Source organism: Trachurus japonicus, chromosome 5 (assembly GCF_045865225.1).
Source record: "Trachurus japonicus isolate A0001 chromosome 5, Traja_1.0".
In the NCBI taxonomy this organism is placed as follows: Eukaryota; Metazoa; Chordata; class Actinopteri; order Carangiformes; family Carangidae; genus Trachurus; species Trachurus japonicus.
In genome coordinates, this window is record NC_140911.1 from 34,314,955 (window position 1) to 34,339,578 (window position 24,624).

Consider the following 24,624-nt stretch of genomic DNA (forward strand, 5'->3'; position numbering starts at 1 on the left):
GTAGCAGGTAGGCCTATAAATAATATCTGCACACAGGAGTAAGGCCACAGACCAGACCAAGGTTCAGTTCATTTTCAATCAATCATTGCTGCCATCTAGTGGACAGAGCTGAGACTAACCATAGAGCTTCTTGTTCTTCAGCATCAGCTCCTTATGTAAAGTGGGAAATGCTAGTCCCCACTCCCCGATTTCATCACATCTGGGCTTTCAGCACTGACTTACAAGTTAAGCAAATCTAATACAAATTGGAGAAAATGTGAGGCAAAACTGATGTTATGTGTTTAAAATTTCTGTAAAAAAGGGCAGTAACTAGACGTTGAGTTGGGGCTGGCTGGTTTTGTCAATCTCCTCAATGTTAACAATTTGAATTTAAACACCTTCCACACTTTGTAGTGAGACCCGCCCAGAGACCTAAAAGCCAGCCAGCACTGGTGTAACACAGATGACATAAGGTGTCTCAGGGCCAACAAAGCCTTGCTGTTACCTGAGACCTCTTCTCTGCTGCAGGCATGCTGATGACCAACTGCTGCACTCTGTACAGCAGTAAGTAGAATTTATAGCCTCAGCAGCTACAATACTAGCTGACAGAGCCATGGAGTATAGGCGCCACCTGTTGGTCTAAATGTTGCACAAAAGGGAATGTAATTTACCTCCACCAGCTCCTTCACCATTTATCAGCTACCCATTGTCTAAACAGGTCATCTGGACGCCAGTCTATCACAGGGCTGACACATGGAGACAAACAACCTGACACTCACCTACGGGCAATGTTGTTCTTGCTGAGCAGCAGTTCAAACCTGCTTTTTTAACTGCTGTTATGGAAATTTTGGTTGTAGATATTATGTTGATTCTTAATCAGAGTAACAAACTGATGGTATAATCTGTCCTTCCCTGAATAGAGTGGTGCCCAGAAGAACGGATGAATTAAATTTCAGTTATTTTTAATGTCAATATTAATTAATATATAGGCCCAACACACCTCATGCTACCACTGTAGTTAGGGTTTGGCTGTTTCTGGAAATACCAGAAAGAGCACTGTGTCTTGACCAGCTTGTTTTTTATGCTTTCTTAAAGGGACAACGAGGAGTTTGTATTTGGTTATCAAAAAAGTCTCATATTAATGTGGATGAATCTATGCTACCCACACTTGTTAATGGCTCCATTTTCGATCAATATATCGTTTTGTCTCTATCGTTATTTTGTTATTTTAATTAGTGGTGGAAATGCTGGGCGAGCCGACCAGCCTTTCCTTACTTTCGGTTTCGCTGACGCTGCCCGGCGGGTCATGAAAATAACGCCGCCGAATCGTTTATGGTCGGAACTACGACGGTATCTGATCGTCTTCCAACATCTGACTTTCATTCTTGATGAATGAAAACATTGTTCGCTGGTCCAAGAATTTCACCGTGCGCGCGGAGGCTCATGGTAAATGTAGTATGAGAACACTTTGCTTTCCAAAACTCCTCGTTGTCCCTTTAAAGTTCATACAAAGGTAAAAAGGCAGAAAAGAGAAAAAGAGAGAAAATATTTTTCCAGCCATCACAGTGCATTTCAAAACTCCACAATCAAAAATCATCATGTTTAAATTTAGTCTTTTAGTTTGTAAAAAACTGAACTGAATATGAATTGGCCCTGTTCCTGTTTGCTGTCACAGTGGTGCTCAACCTTTTTGGCACTCAGTACCTAACATGCCCACTCATGCTCAAGAGGAATACACACATTGTTGTCATTGTGTCGAATTTTTCTCTCTCCGCCTACAATAGTTTGGCGTGTGGAGGACGCCTTGCAGCTTTTTATTTTTCCACAGGACAAAGAACACCAAATTACATTCATAAACACATGATTTTGTTGTTATATGGTAAAAAAATACTGCATGTAATTTCTTTAAAGGATAAGGTGATTGTTTTGTTATTGTTAACAAATCCTATGACCAAAACCAACAATGAATTAAACCTCTTTGTAGCCAGAGACTGCGGCCTGTGTGCCATAGAGCCTGCATCAATTTTGATAAAGATGAGCACAGGTTTTCTATGAATCTGCAGCTGAAAATGGTCCCTAAAAATACACAGTTTAAAATATGTTTGCTACAATTCCCAACTGTTTCTTAAAAAAAAGGAAACATGACACAGGTCAGCACGTTTTGAAATTCACGGTTGGTCTCTTCATGTGATTTGCTGACGGCAGGAAATAGAAACACAGTGGCCTTGTCCTTTAATGAAAATATCAAACCTTGACTTGAAGGTCATTCTGTGGTTAATTTCAGGGGGTTTTGACCATCAGGTTGAGAACCACAGACTTGTTTCACCTCAGCAGATGTCTTAAAGACGGTGTCAGGCTGCCTCACCCTCCTGCAGTCACTCTCCAGTCAGAATTTTGAAACATGAAGGAACTAAACAGCACAGTTTGGCTTCAGTCTTTGACGTGATGAACGGAGACAATCGTCCTTTGAAAAACAAAGACCTCCAACTCTCTTCAGTGTCTGACACATCAAACTATTAGCATTGGATGCTGTGACTTTTCAAATGATGCCGTAAGGAAATGAACAGTTTTCAATTTTTTTTCTCCCTCAAAAATACTAAAGACAAACGACACATAACACAAACAAGACCAATCAAATTCAAGTCAACACAGTCAACACGTTTCTTTGTCTTTCTTTAAACACATTTTAAACGAAAACATCTCCCCTTTCACTATTTCACCGTGAATTCACTTTAAATTTACTGTAAATTTGTGGCATGTTGATACTGTAGCATCTGCTGATGTACGAATATGCTAGTTGCACAATGTCTCTCCATCTTTTTCACAGTACTTTGCTGTAAAACATCTGTCCTGCTGTTAGAAACTATTAGAAATGCAGCGATTCTGTCCGTATCTACTGTACATACACGACAAGACGAGCGCGTGATTCTCGGTTCACCTATCTACAATCCTCTACCTCAGTGACGTCTCCACATCAGCCGTCTTCTCTCAAACATCACCCGGTGACTCCTCTGGAGAACAGCGCTCTCCCTGTTGACACCTGTGAGACAGGACATGGTGCGTCCATTGTTGTCCATCCTTCTCCCCCTCCTCCTCCTCTCTCTCTTCTTCTTCTTTACTTCTCCTGCTGTGCTGACTCACATCCGTCGCCTAGAGAGTCACAGAGCAGAGACTTTAACGATGTTGGTGCCAGCTGAGCTTGTTGTGGTCTGGATGCTGGGGGCTGGGGGGAGGCCTGGGGGAGGGGGCGGCCTCCTCTGCGGCGGCCCGTGGAGGCCGTCGCCGTCGGGGGTCAGAGCCGGGGGCGTCGGGAGGCTGATGATCGCCGTGGTGATTCGGCCACCCCTGCAGTTGATCCTGCTGCTGTCGTCAGTTTTCAGGTTGAGGTTTGATCGACTAGAGAAAGAAAGAGAGAGAGGGAGACTATGAAGAATATGTAGAGAAGAGAGTGTAACCAGGTTTTGAGCTGTGATGAAACACAGGTAATCCTGACTTTACATTGAGTCATATGTTAGATAACACTCTTTACATCTTATTCACAGGATCCCATGAATCTGAATCGTTACATACTGTATTTTATAGCTTCTACAGCATCTTTTCTTTTAAACTAGTGTTATTTCGTAATTACTGTCAACATTGAACTTCTCATCTACTGTTATTGTTAATTAAAAGCATTGCTTTAAAATATTACTATTAACTTTTTGAATCTAATTAATTCTAATTAAAGAAATTGAGGTAACACTTTAAAATAAGGGTCCCTTAATTAACGTTAGTTAGTACATTATTAAGCATTAATTAACTGTTTACAGATATATTAACAATCATTATTATGTATTACTTAGGATTAGGAAACACATTGATTCATGTAGCCTATTAGTAAGCAGTTAATTAATTAATTAAGGGACCGCTACCGAAATGGAGAGGGATTATGTTATTCCTACAGTATGTTAATTAAGTGTCATTACAGATTATACTGCACAATGTTCCTACAGCCCCCTCTAGTGACCACATCGTATGATACACTTTAGCTTTTTAAACCTGCACCTAAGTATGTTCATCCAAATTACTGGAGACATTTTTCTTACTCGACCAGTTGTATTCAACATTTAACAGTTTTGGTTTTGTCCAGTGATATAGGAAACCAACAGGGTTTTATTTGTGCCAACCAAAGTTTTGAGAAACAGCACATTAACCATTAACATGGAGACAACCTGCAGTAACAAGAGGCTGACATTTATCTCTCGCAGCAATCTAAGTATTTTGTTTTAATGTCATTCATCTTTTCCTCTTGCAGTGAAAATCAGTACACGTGGCCCATCCTCAGATCTTCACCAAATAAACTCTGCACAGTTACCACCTCCTTGGATTCTTCAACTCAACGTTATACAATATAAATAAATAAATAAATACAGTAAATAGCCTATTATAATATTGTATTGAATATTCTGAAAAAGACACATTATTACCAAGGTTTTCAAACGTAACAGCAAAAAACCTTGGTGTATAAAATAATTGTTGCAGCAAAAGAGAAAGTGTGTTGTTCCATAATTTCGACATTGAGTGTAAATATTGTGGGCAGCTCAGTTGTTCCCCAACATAAAGTTGGCATTATTCAGCCTCTGTCTCCCTTTTGATGCTGCTGGCGTCAGTGCCTCTCTGAGTTCCTGCTGTTGAGATTCACCTGGCGCCGTGGGACGGGGGGTTGCCACACTGTATGTGGATGGCGCTGAGCTCCTGCAGGGGGCCCTGGTGTGTGGGAATGGGATGGGCGGTGGTGGGCGTGCTGGCATTAGGCAGGGGAGTGTTTCTTTTTACCCTGCGGCCACAGCAGGTTCCCACAGAGCTGTTGTGGCTGGATATGGAGGGGCTGCGTGAGGGGTAGGTCTGCAGCGCTGTTTCTAAACAGTTCTGCTCGTATATCTGCTCGTCCACAAACTCATGAGCCTGGAGAGAGGAAAGAGAGTGACTGGATGAATAGAAAACAGGGAGTACATAGAGCCTGAAGCGATACAGGATATGAATTCTAACAAATAGACTACCACCTAAGTTGAGTAATTAACAGTGACTTGAATAATCGGGCATCATTCACAGACTCATGCACGGAGCCCATTTACCATTTTTGACTGACTAGTAGGAATCTGCACAGCTACAAAACCCAAATCCCTGTGTGAAGACTGATGATTAACCTCTGTTCACACCCAGCCTCTCGTGAGAAGTGCCAAACTGTCATGTAAACATTGTGAATCATTTTTGGCAACCGATTCTAGAGCACAAAGCAGGAAAATATCCCTGTCACGATGATCGACATCTTTGGGGCTCATAAAACTCCCTGCAGACTCTTTTTAGATGTGCTGTGGAGGATTTGGGAGCTCAAGGGTAAAAACAGTAGCAAGAAGAAGCTCGTGACAAGGCAACTTTTGGATGGTATATGTGGTTATTATAATGGTTCAGTCCTTTTGATGAAAGTGAATGACTTTATACCTGGATTAAGTTTATATGCAAGTGTAATATATACACAGACATAGTGGGTTTAGAGAAAGGTGCACTCACAGTGGTTTTCTCCAGACAGTGCAGTAGGTGGTGGTGTTGGCTCTCTAACAGAGAAATGGACTTGTTCAGCTTTTGCTCATCTTCGTCTGTACCCTGAGTAGACACACACACACACACACACACACACACAGACAGACACACACACGCACGTACATACACACATACACACAACACACGTACACAAACAGTGGTTGTGTTGACAAATTGTGTTGTGTTGACTCTGATATTTACAGAAGAATCTGCAAACAAACTTTGTCATCGCTAATGAAAAGTCAGCCATGTGACGCTTCCGTTTCGCTTCATGTACCCTCATTTTCTTCTGAACTATCTCGCCTTGTGCTCGTTGATTTCACTCTCATTTCCATTACGAGCAGGTATCCGACAACTCCTGCTGTTGGCTTTCAAATAATTTACTGGCCAATTAGTCACATAACAGACCACATTTCTGCTCGGTGTGAATTGATCCTTCAGCTTTAGGTCTGCCTTGGCAAGTGGTTTGTTTTTTCATTTATTTTCTCTACGGTGCATCTTTTGTGTCATTAGTACTGTTATTGCCTATGGTTTGGTAAGCACGCTGCAAAACAACTTCCTCTTACAGTTTATTTTAACTAATAACATAAAAAAAACCTAAACTGTGCTGTTGCCAGCTCTTCTTTGATTATCTGAGTAGGTACCAGCGAGAGTCATTTGATCCTTCAGGCAGCTGAACACTTATTGATGTATGAAGCTTCAGGACAAGTAAAAACAGCAGAGTAGAGAAAAGCAGAAACAGAAACTTATAGAACCTTTTTTTTTTTTTGGTATTTCTCCAAATGGGACTTGGTTTCAAAGCTCAGGCTCCAATTCAGCTTCGTCTCAAAGTAATCACAATTGCCAAATAACATGAAAACTGAAAACAAATTAATTCTCTCCCCGCAGCGCACACTGTTACACAAAGGATTTGGGTAGGAGGCGATTCAGCCCAAGGACTCTTCATTCAGATTCCAGACACATGAACAATACAGCGATGTGAACGCGAGAACAGTGCGCTCTCGGATGTCTCAATGTGTGGATTTACCCTCTGGCAGAGGTGCTGTCAAAGATATTGTATAGCAAGATCTAGAGCTATAGAGGCTGGCTCAGAGACATGTTCAGGCTCAAAGTCCTCAACGAGTAAGAAAGAAGCTGCAATCCATGAGTAATGTAATCCCAATTGCATTAACCTAATTGTTAAGACGAGGCCACTGAAGAAGCTTCTCTTACCTTGATAAGAAATGAGGCAGGTTATTCAGTTACATATGAAATAACTCGACTGTGATTCATAATAGGCAATATGCATAAAATCTATCACAGTTCATATCATTTTGTACCATATAAAGAATTGTGATTAAAAATGTAAAAGGATTATCGTATAGACAAAATAATCAAAAGGATAAGTCTCTCTATCTGGCTCAAACAGTGAATTAAGTACCTGACAAATAAAGGACTTAATCAAAAAACTTTTATCCAGGACCGATTAATGTTCCAGCATTATCTCCCAGAGCTTGGATGTTTCAGTCTACGGTATTCAGATTTTTTTTTTTGATGGTGATATTTTTGTGTTGAGTTATATTAGATAGACCTTTTAATAATGTTTCTCCTATGCTGCCAGACAATTCTTTCCCCACATCTTCAATAAGATTCCCTACCAACCAGGAAAATTCTTCCTAAAACAGATTTTATGGGCAGACCTCTGACTTGAATGAATTGTTACTTCCAGAAGACAGTGGAGCATTAGTAGTCACGACTGCATCATTACTATTCATCAGACGACGTAATTGAAATATGAGGGTAAGGTAATACAAAGTTACTCATCCTGGTAGCACTCCAGTCGTCATTTGGGGGTCTATACTTGTTTGGTGTTTTACCTGAAGCTTGATGGGAAGTTGGTATCAGTTTAGTGTGTGTCCCATGGAGAGACTGGTCCAGGAACCAGCTAGCTTGGCTCACTTTTCTTTGAGACTGGGATTTCGTGGGGAGTTGTGTGCAGTCACAGAGGCGACTAAGCTCACTGCTGCCGGACAGTCAGTAAATCCCTCCAAATGGTAATGCCTGTCAAGCACAATTTCTGCCTCTTCATTTCTATACATGTTAAACACAAAAGATGTAAGTGTGGGGTGTGGCGCTGTTTGAAGACACCTTTACTTGAGCTGAGTAAGGAAAGTAATGGATTGTATGATACTTGATGCTTATAGGTGACATAATTATTTTTTGATAGTATGTAATGAATATTTGATCACAGTATGCCCAACTTTGATCATTGTACTTGAGTAATATTCTGAACATACTGTATACCAAAAGTGAGACTGAATTTCCAATCAATTGGAGTTATTATTTTCTTAAGTAGACTTATAACTCATTAAGTGTGAGTGACATGACTTTTTCTTTTCATACATCGCAGTGTAATACTGTGGTGCAATAGGAATCCCTTCAATATCTCTGGTTGCTTCATGGTTAAATGATAAAGAACTTAATGCTGTATTAGTCAGTCTCTCAATTGATTTCCCAGCCAGAAAATGTAGGACCCCTTCATAACAGAGGATTTTATCCATATTGCCCATTGATTACTCGCATAGATGAGTTGATCTCATCAGCATTTGTTGACATTTTTCTGGTATTTGCGCAGGAATTTGATGTCCTTGCAAAGATCTGATTGGTTTGGTTATCTCTTTTCAGTGAACACACACCACTGGACCTGTTTGAAAAAAACAAAACAAAACTGAGATGTCAGGCAGCCAGTCTGAGAAAATGAAGAAGTCTTGAAAAGTGACAAGTGAAAAGTGAAAATTAAGTAAACAGCATCTAAAGGGATGAAGCTGTGCTGCCTTTTTCATACAAGGCTATCATAAAACTTAACAGGATTATTCACACATCACCCTATGATAATGAGCCTGAGATCTGGATAACAAATAAATAACCGTCAGGCAAAAAAAAAAAAGCCTTCAGGGAAAACTGAGAGACCAGCAGTGAACTTCTAATCTAACTATGGGTTATGAGAGAACCAGTCATTTTATCATATCCCCACTCTCTCCCACCCTAGCCCTACGCAGCATGGCTGACTGACAGGCAGCGGTGACACTACCATAATTTGATGCGCCAGGACGCTGGCAGCCTCATCACAGACACACAGAGGGATGGGGGTCGCTCAGCACTCACAGATGGCATTTATATGATAATTCTAACCACTTCCAGACACCCATGAGCTTTTAGACTGGACTCGATTAGATCCAAATGGATTTTAGTAACCATCTGCAAGAAGGGGAGTGTGTGACTGAAAGCAAGAGTGATGGACTGGATGGGAAGGATATAGGCAATTTGCTCATGCATTACCAAACACATTTTTCCATGGTGGTGACAAGTTAAAAAAATAAAAAGCGGGCGAGTAAAAATTGAAGTAGAACATAGTGCTTGGGCGGTTGATGTCTGCAGGTGGACGTAAAAGGAGGAGCATGTCATTTAAGGAGTTGCTAGACTTAAAATAGGCTTTAGTTGTCCTCTTGCATAGCTAGATGAGAGGGTTTATACCAGTCTCATGGCAGTGCTATAAGTATGGAGAAACAAGGAGCTAGCTTAGCCTTGCATAAAAAGTGAAAGCAGGGGAAAAGCTAACCTTTTCAAAGTTCAAAGTGCCCTCAAGTTACAGTAGTGTTGGTGACTGACTCTGCTAGGCTAAGCTAACTGGCTACAGTAGTTTTAGCTGTATAAGCCTAGTTAGGCTTGTAATTCCTGACAAAAAAGTGTATTTTTCAAAATGAAATGAACAATTTCTTAACTACTTGTATGCTTCTGTATGTGCAGTCAGTAGCTTCTTAGCACAAAACAACAGATACAGTAAGTGATTAAACATGTAGGCCTAAAAACGACTTAAAATAAATGGTTAATGGGAACAAGGGAAATGTTTGCTACTTTTAAACACCATGTTTACCATGGTAAAGAAGACAGAAACATGTTTTCTTATAGGAACAGGAGTGTGTGAGGCTATAGTGTCCTATAGTGGCCTCACTGCTCAACTTTACTGCAGCTTGTTTTAATGTGCTAACAGTCTAATTATCAGCACAAACTACTGAGCAAGCAACTAAAGTGAAAACAGCCTCTGTTGTGTGAGCTTGCTACTTTCATAGACATGGATTAAATCAAGTCCAGGATTGAGGACAGCTAGGTAAAGTACTTTGTGTGATTACGCTGATAACACTCGCATGGAGGATTATTGGCGTAACTCCTCTGCTATCACCCCTGCTCTGTATAACAAGAATGTAATGACTCCAACTTCTGCTGCTCTTTTATAGCCTCTAAATGACTTTTAAATTGTCCTTTGGTTAATTATGGCAGTAATTGTTAGTCATTTTTTGTGTGTGTGTGTGTGTGTGTGTGTGTGTGGATAATAGTGTGTGTGCACTGCAGATGTGAAGTTGCTGCTTCCAAGCTATTGAGTTGCACTGAACTGAAATAATTAGTAGATGGGCGTTTGACAAGAAACAATATGATTAATCTCCCATACTGAATTACAATCTGCCTTTTTTTCATGTAATTTTTAATGAACACATTTGAAGTCACTTCCGAGTAATGATCTCGCCACTGTGCTGTTGGTGGTTCGTTGTGTTCAGAGGGTTCAGAGGTCTTTCTCACCTTCAGCTCCAGCAGTTCGTTGAGCACTCCATTGTGTTTCGTCTGTAGGAAGGCGTTGGCGCTGCCGGACTTGGCTATTCTTATCCTGGCCAGTCTGGCTTTCTGGACGTGGGAAGAAGAAGAGGTTGTAGCATCAGACAGGGTGGGCGGGAGGTCACAGTATGACTAACGCTTTATTCAGCGGTGAGAATCTGCCAACTCACTTGGTAGTAATCTTCACAACTACTACTGCACTGCTATTACTCCTTCAGATTTCTACACTACCCGATCACTACTTCTACACTAAATATACATGGACACCAAACAGTACACCCATATGTCCCTTTCTGCATATTTAATTCCAAAACTGTGGGCATTAATGTGCTGCTATAACCACCTCCACTCTTCTGGGAAATCTCTCCACAAGATTTTTTAACCTGACTGCAGGCTGCATTCGCTCCCATTCATTCACAAGAGCAGTGGTAATGTTGTGCAATGGGGCCTGACGTGAAATTAGTTTCCTCCTTAGGTGTCAAATGGAGCTGAAGTCAAGGCTCTGTGTAGGAGAGAAGTTCTTCCACACCAAACTCTGTAAATAATTTAAGCCAGGTGGTTTCAGGGAGTGAAAAAAGAGTTGACTTTCTCCAAACTTTTGCCACAAACTGGAGGCACGGTATTGTCTAAAATATCAAGAATATTATAGGATCTTAACTGGAACTGAGGGGCCTCTCCAAGGCAATGGAGAACAGGCCAAGGTCAGACAAACGATCATGAGGACTAAAGCTAAAATACATTTTGGATTAATCCAGTGGTAAATCAACAGAAAACTCATTTGTAACTCATGATAACTTATTTTACACTGTAAATCTTGAAGTTTTTGATTGTTGACCAGACAAAAAAAAAGACATCAGAAGATTTGAAACCTGTGTTCTTGTTGTATACTTGATGTGCAGGCAACAAAACTTGATTAAAGGGACAACGAGGGGTTTCTCCAGCGGCAGAACGAAAAATTCTGCAACAATAAAAAAGTCTCATATTAATGTGGATGAATCTATGTTACCCACACTTGTTAATGGGTCCATTTTTGATAAATATATCGTTTTGTCTCTATCATTATTTTGTTATTATAATTAGTGGTGGAAATGCTGGGTGAGCCGACCAGCGTTTCCTACTGTGGTTTCACGGACGCTGCCCGGTGGGTCATGATAATAACGCCGCCGAAACGCAGTTTATGGTCGGAACTACGACGGTATCTGATCGTCTTCGAACCTCTGACTTTCATTCTTGATGAATGAAAACATTCTTGGCAAGACGTCCGTCTTGCGCCGGTCCAAGAATTTCACCGTGCGCGTGGAGGCTCAACACTTCACTTTCCAAAACTCCTCGTTGTCTCTTTAATTGATCAAAAATGGGATTTATCAGATTTTTCTCATATTATGACCATGGTATTTTCATTCATCACCAGTGATCAATCAGTGATGAAATCTGCATAGCTACTGCAACTGTGTCTGCAAACACACGTTGTGTGATTCTGTGTGTTTTTGATTCAGATTTAAATATTTTTCTTTTTTCTTTTGGATGACACTTCTACATCAATTTCTCTTTTTCATTGATCTTGTTCCATAGATACAGTCTAACTGCTGCTGGGTGTTAATCATAATTTCATGTGGACCCCAGGAAGACTAGCCAACTCAAACTAATGAGGATCCAAATGAATAATGAAAAATATCTCTTTGAAAATGCAATTTTTGAAACATGTTGCAGGACCCCTCAGTCTAATACATTTCTATCTGATCCTAGGGACCATGGATGCTGCTGTGGATTCAGACAAGGCCAAAAACAATCACCATTGATCATGAGCCAAAATGAAACAACAAGAACTTTGCTGAAACTTGGGACAAAATAACATGACACGCATCAAGACACAACATGAAGCCAAGTCCCGTTGCCGATGTAGTTTGTCAGCAAATGAGACCCACAGCTAATAGTTAATGGACAGTTTACTGCATTAGGGCTGTTTCTGCCACTGAGAGGCCGAGGGGTTTGTGACAATCCACCTGCCTGCTGAATTTAAAATGAATTATTTTCCTATTCCTTTTTCAAAGCCTGTTTGCAGCATTTATCAGTTTCTTTGACACTCCAAAGGCTGGGGAGAAAAAAAGAGGCCTGTGTTCAACTTTAAACTGTGTAGCAAACACTTTAAACAATAAATATAAAACAGAACAGAGACAGAGAGAGACAAACAGGAAATAAGAGAAGAATCGTATTGGGAATTTCTTTAAATGGACAGGGCATTGGGACGAGTCCATAACAAACACCCACTACCTCGAGTGCTTCTGGACACGGTAAAGTGAGAGACTTCTTTAACCTTGTCTAGCTGCTTTCTCCTTCTTCCATAAATGCATTTCAGAAACAGGAGACAGACGGAGCAATCTCTGCTTCCCAGGCATGAATCAAAAGTAATGGAATTAGTTTGGATGCCTCAGAAATTGTCCGTCAGACTGTAGATACCTGTGAATGTGTGAGGAATGCTGGAGACTGAGATGTAATAATAATGATTGTGTACGTACGTGTGTAGTGTGTCAAGACAGAGGAGTGTGTGTGTGTGTGTGTGTGGTGGTGGTGGTGGGGGAGGGGGGCTTCATTCTTCGAAGCTCTAGTTAAAGAGTGAATGAATTTGAAAGTGAAAAGTGCTGTCATGTGCTTCCTGCTTATTGATCAAAGGCTCTTCTTGACTCAAGGAGGCAAAATATGGAAAAATAACAAATTCTGATTTCTCTGAAAGTGCAAGAGCTCTGTAAGTGGTAGCACTGATGTTCTGTTGAGCATCCACTCTTCTGTGATGGTCCATTGAGCCCAGCTCTTGTTTTAGGAAACCTCTACTCTAACTGCAATCTAATGAAATTTTTGGGCTCTTTCTGAAGTCTCGAGCCGTGACAACGGCAGATTTGATTTCATTCAGAGCCAGACTCAAGCACTGTGGCAGCGTTTCAGTCCCAGTGGGTTAAAATCAAGCCCACGAATGACCGATAAAGGTGACACAAGGGGACGAATATTAGTTCACCGGCAGGAAGAAATATAAATTTTTCAACTGAGTATTGCAGTGTCCATTTTTATACTGTATTGTAAACCCAGCTTTTTCCAGGTCACCATCTGCTGAAATCCATTTAATTGAACTTTTGTTCTAAACTTTAATGAGACAAAATTAAGTTGTCATGTTCAAATTCAAATCCTGATTTTATTCTAATTTAATCCTAAATTCTACTTTGACATAAAAATCTGAATTTTTCATTTGAACACTAAAACTTGCAAAATTATTAACTGCAGAACTCATTTAATTATAATTGTTCATGCAAATTTATTTTTACAGTGTAAGTTTAACTCAACTGTCAAATCCACAATCTGGCAATAATAGCATTTAATAAAACGTTGTAAATAAATAATAGTTTTTCCATTTGTATTTGTTATCAGTAAATTAATCTGAAGTGGCTGAAAACCTTAACACTCTTGTGTAACATCAGCTGTGGTCCGACCACATTCACTTGTGATGTCTAAAGTTGAGCAGTCTGGGGAAACAGTGGCGATACTGTTCATAGTTTGACACTCAATTTGCCGTTATTGAAAGCAGAAGCATAAAATAACGTCACCTACAGTAGCATGAACCAATCAATCCTCAGGCTGCTTAAATTAGCCGGCTGAAAATATGGGATGTCTCTCCCAGTTCACTGTGTTCTGATATGTACTTCAAAGTTTCCAGATAACAATGGAGGTACAGAGAGTGAGACGTATCAGACGTTGGCTACAGGCTGTACTTTTCATTAGGACAAAGTCACTGAAGCTTTTGGTCTTTTTGTGGGATTTGTTGGAACAAATATATTTTATCGTCTAATCTGTCACCAGCAGTTTGTCTCAGCTCATTTTGTTGCTACAGCAGGTAGAACAACTGACAATGTTACAGTCACCATTTCATCATAATCTGATTAGGCCTCTTTTATAAGATAACATGGGCTACAGTGGTGCTGTGACCCGGATGAGTTCAGCGGAGGTGAGTGTAATGGAGGGTCCGGGTGCACTCACTCACCCATAAAGGATGTGCAAACCAGACTGCCAAGTGGTCACTGACCTCTTGGCAAAACGGTTTGCATTGTTGCCCGCCGTGCAGGAGACTTGGGTTCAAACCCCACCTGGGGCAGTCGTACCCAAACGCAACGCAGAGGGCCAGGTAACATCAGTCACTACTAATTTGTTCATTACATTACATGTAGGGCACACTCACACTAGGGCCAGTTGTTCCGTACCGTGCTGAAGCACGAATGCCCCCGCTCACAGTTGCCTCCGACACATTCGTCATCACGTTGATTAGAGGGATAATTTGTTTACCAACACGGCGGATGTGCGCATACTCTGACTGCAGAAAGAACGGCGCTTTTTGACTGTTTGACCGGTTGTCATGGTTATCTTGAAGTTTATTCAAAGCGATGTTAGCTAGCGGTGTTGACGTACGCATGGCACGACGTAATCGTTAAGTGACTGTAGTTTACATGCGGTTGCAGAAACGTGGTGGAGAACGAATCCAAAGCGTGTTACTGTACGTGCTTGTGCGCATTTGTGACCAAGTGTACACCTCTCCCAACCGTGCCGGGCCAGGGAAGTGTACGGTACTCAGGCACGGAACACTTGCACTCACACTAGCAATGGAATCTGGACTTTAGGGGGCAAACGTGCTTGTGCACGGTACGATTGCCTAGTGTGAGTGCGGCCTTAGACTGTAACAGTTCTTGGTTGAAGTTCAAAAAAAATTGTGGCCTGGATTAAGGCTCTGTGTCTTCAGAGATTTTCCATTGACAGTATATTTCACAAAAAACAAAACAAAACATGATGTGTCCCTAAACTTACCCAAAGCATTTTTGTTGCCAACACAAAAACAACTGTGTGTGAATGCCTGTGACTGTGACTATGCTGCTGTTAATAAATGTACCATTTCATTCACTCAAAAGATATGCTGCCTCTGAACATAATTCAGCAAGTGATGCAGAGAACAGCGGTGACAAAGGAGACTGGTCTTTCTTTGGTGATTATGTGTCTATTTTGACAGTGTTTGTTTGTGTGAGAATGAAATTACTTCCATAATACACTATATTTACTGTTCACCATTTTATCTGAGTGTCCAAATTCTTAGTGTTTATGTATAAGTAATTTTTCATGTAGTGGGCTGAAAAACATTACTGTCACTCTAAATCATTTTCTAATGCCTTTAGCAAAACTATTGTTAAATAAGCGTTCAAATTTAAAAACTTTGAAAATTCCTACCAAACCAATGGTACATGTGTGTAAACCTTTCAAACCTATACTGAGTAACGGTGAGAAAAGATGAAATTGTAGTTTAAAATCTTCCAAAATTAGTATTCATTCAATTCACAAACTCGTGTGTAAGGATAAATGGCTCCTTAGGGCCGACGCTGAAGTATTTCAAGGCTGAAGAACTTTGAGCTGAACACACTAACTAAAGTAACGGTCTGTTGAGAGGCGGTCCGTCCTAATCGGCTTCCTCAACACCCTGTCCAAAGTCCAGGGATGATGGATTCTCATTATTCGACCTTCTCATCTGCGGTCTTGGTCGACCGAGCAAATCAAGCTTATATGTTCCAACATTACCACAGACAGACAGTCGGAGAGCCAGAGTGCAGCCTTCTAGGGAAAAAAGGCCTGAAACGTTCACCTCCAAGACAAGTGAGCCTTGAAACTACTTCACATAGAGACCTTCTCTTTTTTCTTTCCTTTTCTCCAATCAGCCTCTCTCTCTCTATCCTGCCTCTCTCTGACTTTCCTTTGTCTTCTTTTTTCTTTTTTGCCTGCCTTTGTCCTCTGTTTCTGCACCTCTCTCTCCTGTCATCTTGTTTTGCCCTCACGTTTCTGGTTGTGGGTCTTTTTGTTCTTCCCACTCGACAGCCTGCCATCTCTGTGCGGCTCCACTGGACATTGCTGTCCCATTACCGGCGTGACCTCAGTCCATTTACTGCCTCGACACTCACCGACACACTGATGGTGAATATGCTGTGCTGCTGATTTGTGCAGGAATAATACAAAAAGAGGAAAAGAAAAAGAAACCTGTCATCTTTTTCTGGGGGAGTTTTCTTTTTGCCTTGTCAGGGAATTAGGCACATTAGTATCAGGGGTTGTTCCTCTGGCTAGTTAAGCCCTCTGTGGGTGACTGAACATTAAGAGGAGAAACTCTGCTCTACACTGAGGTGCACACACACACACACACACTGCAGTATTTAGTGGGGAACGACTATCATTAAATCCAATTGAGATTCTCCACTTTCTATTTTCTGACTATGAAGCCATGGAGGGTACACGAGGGCCTTTTTGTAAAGTCAAATCCCCTGATGACGACATAATTGTAATGGGAGCCTGGAGCTGGCGACTGTTAGAGAAGGATGAAGATGAATGAGACCGAGAGAGGAAGAGAAGGCCAGGAGAGATGCAGTAATAAAAGGAGGGAGAAAGGATGAACAGGGTTAATATACAACACATCTCCTGTTTTTTTTTCTCTTCCCCTTAATTTCAAAAAACAACGAGCACAACTATAGGAGGAGTTTTATGTGCAGTCAGTGGTGAACAATAAGAAGCTCACATGTGCACGGTAAATGTCTCATTTATGACTTCCTCAGTTCTAGGTATTTACTAGACGGTAGGAACAGATAATTACACAGACCAGTCCAGCAGGTGCTACATGCTGAGCTCCAGGTTCCCTATGCACATCTACATAGTGTAGTTTACTGGATGGACAAAGCATCCTGTCTGTGCAGATAACAAAGTATTTAAAGCTGCGATTAATAATTAGTCAATCTGAAACATAAATATACCTTTCTGGAGAATTTATAACAGTGTGTTGGTGTGTTATACTGATGTCAAAAATATACCTCACACTTTTACATAATATAATTATGTATATATATATATTCCCATTTTTTTTATTATAGGCATAGATATGATGAGTATATTTTATTTTACTCCTCATATTGAGTATAGTCAAAATAAAAATATACTCCTGGATAAACAAGGTCTTATCCATCTGAAGTAAATAATTTAAAACAACTGCAGTACGACTGCAGTATTGAGCCTCAGAGTTATTTAATAATAATAAGCCCATTTAGTAGCTTTTCATCATTTTCGATTTGATCACTTCTGACATTTTCTTAGTGGTTTGTGGACTTAATCCTTTATCCATGTTCATTCAAAGTCTAGTGTTGGGTTAATATAATATATTTTATATCCATAATAAAACAACAACAACAAAAAAACATTTAGGTGTTTTGCTTATAAAATGTTGATTCTGGTCCGTTCAGTTGCGCAATGAATTTCCAGTGAGAGGGCGTCCTCCATGACCACACTGTAATAGCCTCAACAAAATGTTATGTCTTTTTAATTTCCATTTAGCAGCTCAACAATGTTTTTTGTAAATGAATCTTCATTTATAGCAGGTATTGTATCCCAGAGTTTCCCCTCTGACTGATTTAATGGGATGGCTGAACCCGAGGAGCTGCTGATGGTAAAATAACTTCATTAGTGTGTGTTTTACTGAGGAGTTTTACTATTCTGTCATGGTGTTAGACCACCACCAAGAATGAAAAAAATAACAATTTCCTTCAGGAAATTGCTGATATTGTTGCTGATATTGCATATTTGAATGTTACAAAGCTACGTGACTCCTGTAGCCAGTCAACAAATTAAAAATATCTTTGACGCACTGTAATTTTTTCATGGTGAGTCACGAAAACCTGTCTCCTGAGATCTTCACACAACCAGCTTCATCTGCCTTTGAGGCATTTACTGTATCTAAATTAAAGTTGATGCTTCTTGATTATAATGGGAAACATCTCACTTTATAGACTTTTGTTATACTTATTAACTTTTGTTTATCAAGTTTGCATTAATTGCTCCTAATGTACTTTTTATACTGCAACATAGACTGACTGTTACCTGAATCTATAGTGATTATTAAGTAAATCTCTCACTATCAAAAATAAAACCTTGAATAATAAAATACATCAATACAACAGTTACTGTTTCTTTATTCATAAACATTGATATGACATTGAAAAGAATACTCAGTAGTCAGTGAGCAGACCTAAGCTGCACCAGCTGTTCATAAATTTACTATCAAATTTGAAAATAACTGCAGTATCATTAAAACTTGAGAATCGTCTTTGCTCTTTGGAGTCGTGTGTAAACTGAATAGAAAACATCTGACAGGCTTACAGTTACAGTACATTAAATATCAGAGGAGCCGACTTGAGACCAGAAACTGTTACTAGTTTGATCCCCAATCCAGCATTGTAAATCATTTATTCACCCTTTTCTCACCTCTGCTACTTCAGCGCTTATTGGTCAAATGGATTTCACTCAGGAGATTCAACCTGACTGGAGCCAAACTGGACTACATGAAGGTGTAAGAGGGGCTTGCTTCATTGCCTTTGAATTGTGTAAAAGAAAAAAAAAATCTGATTCAAACCAGACTTTTTCCCTCCTCAATTAGCTATCAGCAGCTGCTCTCTAACTTAATAACACTCTTATCTACCCCTGTGGAAAGGTCAAGCCCACTGGGTGAGTGTAGTGAGTGGATAGCTACCACTTGCTACTTGGATCTGAAGTGTGTGTCTGTGCGTGTGAGAAACAAAGAGGGAGACAGAGAGCGTGTGTGCATGTGAAGAAGGACATTGACTAATGTGGATCTAAAGGGCAACAAATGAGTGTGTGTTGTCAAAATGTGTGTAGTTTGAAGGACAGCGATTTTCAGTGCAGACGTACAGTCACTAATTGGGGTCAATCCATTTCATCATCTTTTTTTAAATTTTTTTAAATTTATAGATGTGTCCTAGGTTTTGGATAAAAGACACTCATCTGTCATCAAGATCTTTTAACCCACCGCTATTATTTTAATGATCTGTTATCTAAAAAAGAAAAAGAAAAAAGAAACCTTTGAAAGGTCTTTCAGGCACGGCCATTAGTGTCCACCCACCCAGTGTTTTTATTCAACACTTCAATCTCCAATTCACTCTCATTAATTTAACAACATCTAATAATCTTGTGCCACTCCGGCCCTTTCAAAAGCAGGAGCACACAATCACATTCAACCCACACATTATCTATTGACTGTCCCTATAGGTGCAGATCTTAAAGGTATAATATAAATCACCCCCATCTAGCGGTGCGGTTGCATATCGGAACGTATTCTTGATGTTGCATTCACGTGAAATCGGGCAGACATCAGACAGACAACAGACGCTGCATGTAACAGGATAAACAAGCGTCTATGTAAACAAGTGGTCCGCCAGCACGAGGCAAAACAATGCAGGCGTGACAATATGTTGTCATGGTGATGTCATATTGTTTACTTGACCCACGTTTTACGGTCTTTCTCTTGTTGAGTAAAATGACATCCTGCCTGACTGCACCTGAATGCAACATCAGTGCCTCCGTCCTTCCTCACACTACACAGTGGTGACAGTTTTAACAGGCGCTACCTGGAAAACTTTCTCCTCGAGCCGACAGCTCCGCTGAGTTTCCGTGGTTACCTACGGTCACGCTGCCCACTTATGTATTTGTAACGACTTGTAACAACTCTTTCTAAGGTACAAGAAAGCTTTCATTTGTATGCAGGTGTGATTCGACTTCAGTGAAATACATACTGGGGCTTTAAGATGGGGGCTTTTACCTTCTGAGCGCGGCGTTTGTCTGCTCGCTGGTTCTGGTGGTAGATGCGACTGAAGTTGGAGACGATGACTGGGACGGGCAGAGCGATCACCAGCACCCCACTCAGGGAGCAGATGGAGCCGAAGATCTTTCCAGCGATCGTCTTTGGCACCATGTCTCCGTACCTAGACATGAGACAGATGGGAGGAGTTAGACAAAGTGTTGACCTACATATGTTGCTCAGGATTCACTACAGGTAATGTTTCCATTTGGTTAATGCCCATTTTCAATTAGTATGTGAAAAATGTAAATGCTATAATCAAACATCATTGCTAAAGAGTCGGTGAACTGTGGAGGGGATTAAAAAAAGGCATATCAGAAAAGAGAGATTTTTCATCTGAAAGCACTCCTACAGTAATTGTGCCATTTTATTCAAATGTCTCTGTTTCTACTCGCCGCAACAACTTGAATTAAATCTGAAAGTCTGAAATTAGACATGTAAGAGCGGAGAATAGTCCCTTTCAATTAATGGCTCACTATAGAATTAAACCCTTAAGTTTTAATTAAGATTTCTTTTGGCCCTAAGAGATGACACTGGACACTGACACTGACTTTTAGCTTTGTGCTTTTGCAACAGCAGCTGATTTACATTCAACAGATAGAGAAAAACTATTAGGATTCATTTGTAGTCATGTATCTGACCACGTACTGACCAATGTCCACTTTATCTATATAGCCATGTTTCTTTCTTCACCAGTTACTGTGTGAACTAGCCAATCTGGCTCCAGTGTGTGTCTGCTCTATTGTGCTTGGCACGTCCAGTGTCTGGATCCTGTTCTGGACCTATGAATTATTGTTAATCATAAAATTTTGAATGGGTGCTTTGCCTTTAGCCTTCACAGCTCGGGTTTAGCTACCGAGAAACTCCCAGGCAAATAGCAAGCCTTGTAAATCATCTGCTCCTCAGCCAATCATTGTGACTCGAGTCAGTGACTGAGATACACTCGCAGGGGAAAGATGAGAGAGAGATGAGAGAGAGGGTAAACGGTGTACGGAAAGAAAGAGAAAAAGAGGTGCTTAAGCTATTCAACTGGGAAGATGTGTTGAGTTTTTTGATTCTAAAGTAAATTGGAGTTATCAAAAAAGAAAAAAGAAAAAAAAATACAGAAAGCCAAGCGACACTTTTTTCATATTTATAACATTAACAATTTAACTAATGTTTCACACACGTTTCAAAAGCTCTTGTTGCAAACCTTAATTTCCTTAAGGAGAGAAAAGAACATTTAATCGTTATTATTTTGTTGAAAAAATGTCACTCTAAGCGGACATCTTTGAACGTTAATTGCATACTCCTGACCTGTAGCCTTGTGTACGCTTTTTTTTCAACAAGAGGCCAGTCTCATTTTAATGCCTGTTGTTCTCTGATTCCTTTGGGCTTCTGATTATTTGATTACACAGATGAATGGCTGCTGTAACGGATGGACATTGGCGAAGGAACCGGACGGCAGCTATCTACTCAGCTCAGTCTGGGCATAACAAAGCCGTACCAGTGGGAGCTGGGGCCAGGAGGAAAACAGGGTCCGACTCGCTGGCCAAAGCTGTGAGCCATGCCGGTGAGTAGTGGAACAAATTGATATAAAAACACAGACTTGTGGGACAAGCTTATAAGTGGGTGGGAGGAGAAGACGCTGGAATTGTCTCCTGGAGAGGCTGCTGACATGAGGCTTAAGCAGTGTGAAGTCAAGTGATGGGAAACAATGTTTACTGGAGCAGGATAGGTTCTGTTTTCAGAACAAATCAGAGGAATTAGAGAAGGGGGGAGATGACAAGCAGGAGAGATGAGTGTGTATTATGCATACAACCATTTTCCTCAAGGCCGCTCTAAAACCAGAATTACTGCTTTACAATTGTGCACCGTCTGCCTGCCCACTCTGATATACATATTGTGAGGGAGTTCAATAAAAGATACTAAGTGTATGTGTTAGATTGTAAGTGTTATCATCTGTGGGTATGGGTGTCAATAAGATTTATTTTTCATCTAATCCATATCTTTATTGATCTAGTTCAGGCAGTTGCAGTTTTCTTTTTTCTTCATTAAAAAGGGGAATAAATCCAGAACTAGGTTAGAATTGATGGGGCTGGTTTATCTCAGCCAGTTGCTCAGTTTACAGCCATATGGTACATTTTGAAAGTCATCCATTTCCTTTTAGTGTCTCCTAACAACTCTGTTGTACCAGCATCATGTTGTGTAAAAGACTTGGAGACAGCAGGCAAAATTGTTGTTTGTTGCTTGTTCAACAGGTGGTGTGATAAAGTTATTATTGGCCTCTACACTCCAGTTGTTGCCAACTACAGTAATCTTCGGTTATCTGTAATAAATCTGGTTCGCTGTGTGTGTCTCCTGGAGAGCAGAGGTCTGAGAAGCAGTGTGACTGGGAAACATAAAGTAAATAATTATGGCAGTTAATAGTGACAGGTCAACCTGTATAACCCAATGAATGCATGGGAAACGACTCGTCATCTTAAAAATATGATACACAGTAGACGTCGATATGACGACTGATTGTGCCAGTTCTACCAAAATCTAATCAATTCATCCTTGAATCCCAGTGAATGTTTGCTCCAAATTTTTAGAAAGATTCCTCAGGGTGCTTCTGACACGTCATGTTCACAAGAATAAGATGGACAACTTAAAAGTGTAATGCCTTCAGCCGTGAACGAGGCATAAAAATAGATCAAGCACGGGTTTGATTTTGATCCTCAAAGTTGAAGTAAAATGCTTGTGCTTGTCAAAAGACCATTTTCTCTCTTCCTCCCTGGTCGTTTGGCCTCTTTGGCTCCTCTGAGTTTCCTCTCCACTGCGTTCTAGACACAATGAGACTTTTGACAGGTAAGTCCCATGCACTGTTGACCACTGTGCCTCAAGGACCACTCTCCGCCCAAACGTGGGTGCTGGCTTTTCACATTATTGAATGTTTTTTTCTTTTCTTTTTCTTTTTTTGGGGAGGGGCAAAGCTCCCACTGTAGATTGCTGGAAGCACGCTAATCATCAGACTTACCTACCTCCTGTTTACTACCCACAAACTGGAGAGCTGAGGGATTATCACAAACCAGCCTTCTGCTCTGACTAAATAAATACATGAGGGAATGAACATGCTCAAATCCTCTTTGAGAAATATTGCTGTTTTTCTTTCAAAGTAAACACACCATGTTTTTTTCCTTTTTGATGACAAAAGGTTGACCTGCAAAGATTGACTGAAACTAGAAGGTCACTTGGACCTCACTGTCAGGTCAATGCCAAACAGCATGTTGCAGATTGCACACTTCAGAGTAGAAGAAAAAAAAAATCTGGATCTTCCCCAAAATAATGCGGGCCCTTCCTTGGCCCATGTCCCATCTCTCCGACAAGTTCAGTGAAAATCGGTTCACAGCTCAGTTGGCCTTTGGCTAAACAATGATTGTCCATTACAACCTTAATTTGACCAGCAGGCTTGTATTTCCAAAAGCTTTACAAGGTTGAAGATGAGGAAAGAGAGTTATTCATGTTTAAATAGTTCTAAGGGGAGTGTGCTTTTTATTTAAAAAATAAATCAAAAGCAATTTAAAAAGCCAAGCAGCACATCATCAACTACCTATCCCGAATCCATATCTGAGATCATGTTGAAATTGCCAAACAGATCAGTTGGTCCTTATCCTCAAAAGAGTTTCTCTCTAAACCATCATAGCCTCTGTATTGCTTGTTTGAATACATTTTTGAATAGAATAGTTTATAATAGTATTGAATAGTTTGCGTCCAGTTAGGGTTACACTTCCAAATCATACACAACATGATTATTATTCCCATGCCCTCTGAGTAACATACTGTATCACTTGCTATGGTAATGGATTTTTACCTGAGGTGTGCAGTTTTAGCCTTTGTCTTTTCGTGAAAAAAAAAGACACTTAACCTCTTAGGGCTTAGCGGCCACATACGTGGACAGCACTTTTTAGCTCTTATGTCCATATTTGTGTTCACTGCTGAATTGGGGGTGTTGTGGACACATACTTGGGCACTTACACTGCCATCTGGTGGTGTCAGAAGAGTCAAGCATATTACGGTGAAAATTCAATATGGCGGCAAACACAAGGGAAGATTCAAGTGGCCGCTCCATACACAAACATAGACCAGGTAAGAATTCCTGTCTTATTTTATGGCTTATTCTTATTTAGATATTTATAGGAGTGTTGGACATTTGTTATGACAAGCAAATCTGGGGGGAAAAAAGTAAAAATAAGAACTTAGCATGTCGCTAAACGTGAAGTACACATATGTGTACTTATGGACTGAAGCTCCTCGAAACAGCTAAAATGCTTGTAAACATGCACACATGTAAAATGAGAAAAAAAGTATCTCTGGTGCAGCTAAAAAGCTGTACATTGTCTAAATGTAATAAATAACAATTCAATCACTAAATATATATACATACATAGATCAGTTGGGTTAAAACCTGTTAAAATCCAGAGTCCCCCATTTGGGGGACTTGAAGACATGCATAAGCCCCCAGTGCACTGATCATGAAAGAATATGGTCATATTATATGTCAAATTAAACAGCAGAAGCTGGGCTACAACGTGTAAAAACCATGTTTATATGACCCAAACACAGCCCAAACACTACTCAAACAAACAACTAGACATCAAACTTCATAAAGCACCTCTGTGTGGACCCAGTCGCCACATTTCTGGCTCGTATACAACTGTACATTATGCAAAACACATCAGCGACCTCTCATC

The 24,624-nt window shown here is 40.4% G+C and overlaps 1 protein-coding gene across 1 annotated transcript in view; it reads right to left on the reverse strand.

The window, feature by feature from the left end:
- Nucleotides 1-2,299: 2,299 nt before the first annotated feature.
- LOC146988046 (A-type voltage-gated potassium channel KCND3-like) overlaps nt 2,300-24,624 on the reverse strand; it is a 92,664-nt gene continuing 70,339 nt past the window's right edge. The window contains exons 3-7 of the mRNA XM_085777675.1: nt 19,874-20,036; nt 10,174-10,275; nt 5,530-5,622; nt 4,661-4,923; nt 2,300-3,375 (exon numbers count right to left, since the gene is read on the reverse strand). Of these exons, the coding sequence (XP_085633801.1) occupies nt 3,138-3,375; nt 4,661-4,923; nt 5,530-5,622; nt 10,174-10,275; nt 19,874-20,036 (859 nt within the window). The 3' untranslated portion in view covers nt 2,300-3,137. The remainder of the gene's footprint in view (nt 3,376-4,660; nt 4,924-5,529; nt 5,623-10,173; nt 10,276-19,873; nt 20,037-24,624) is intronic.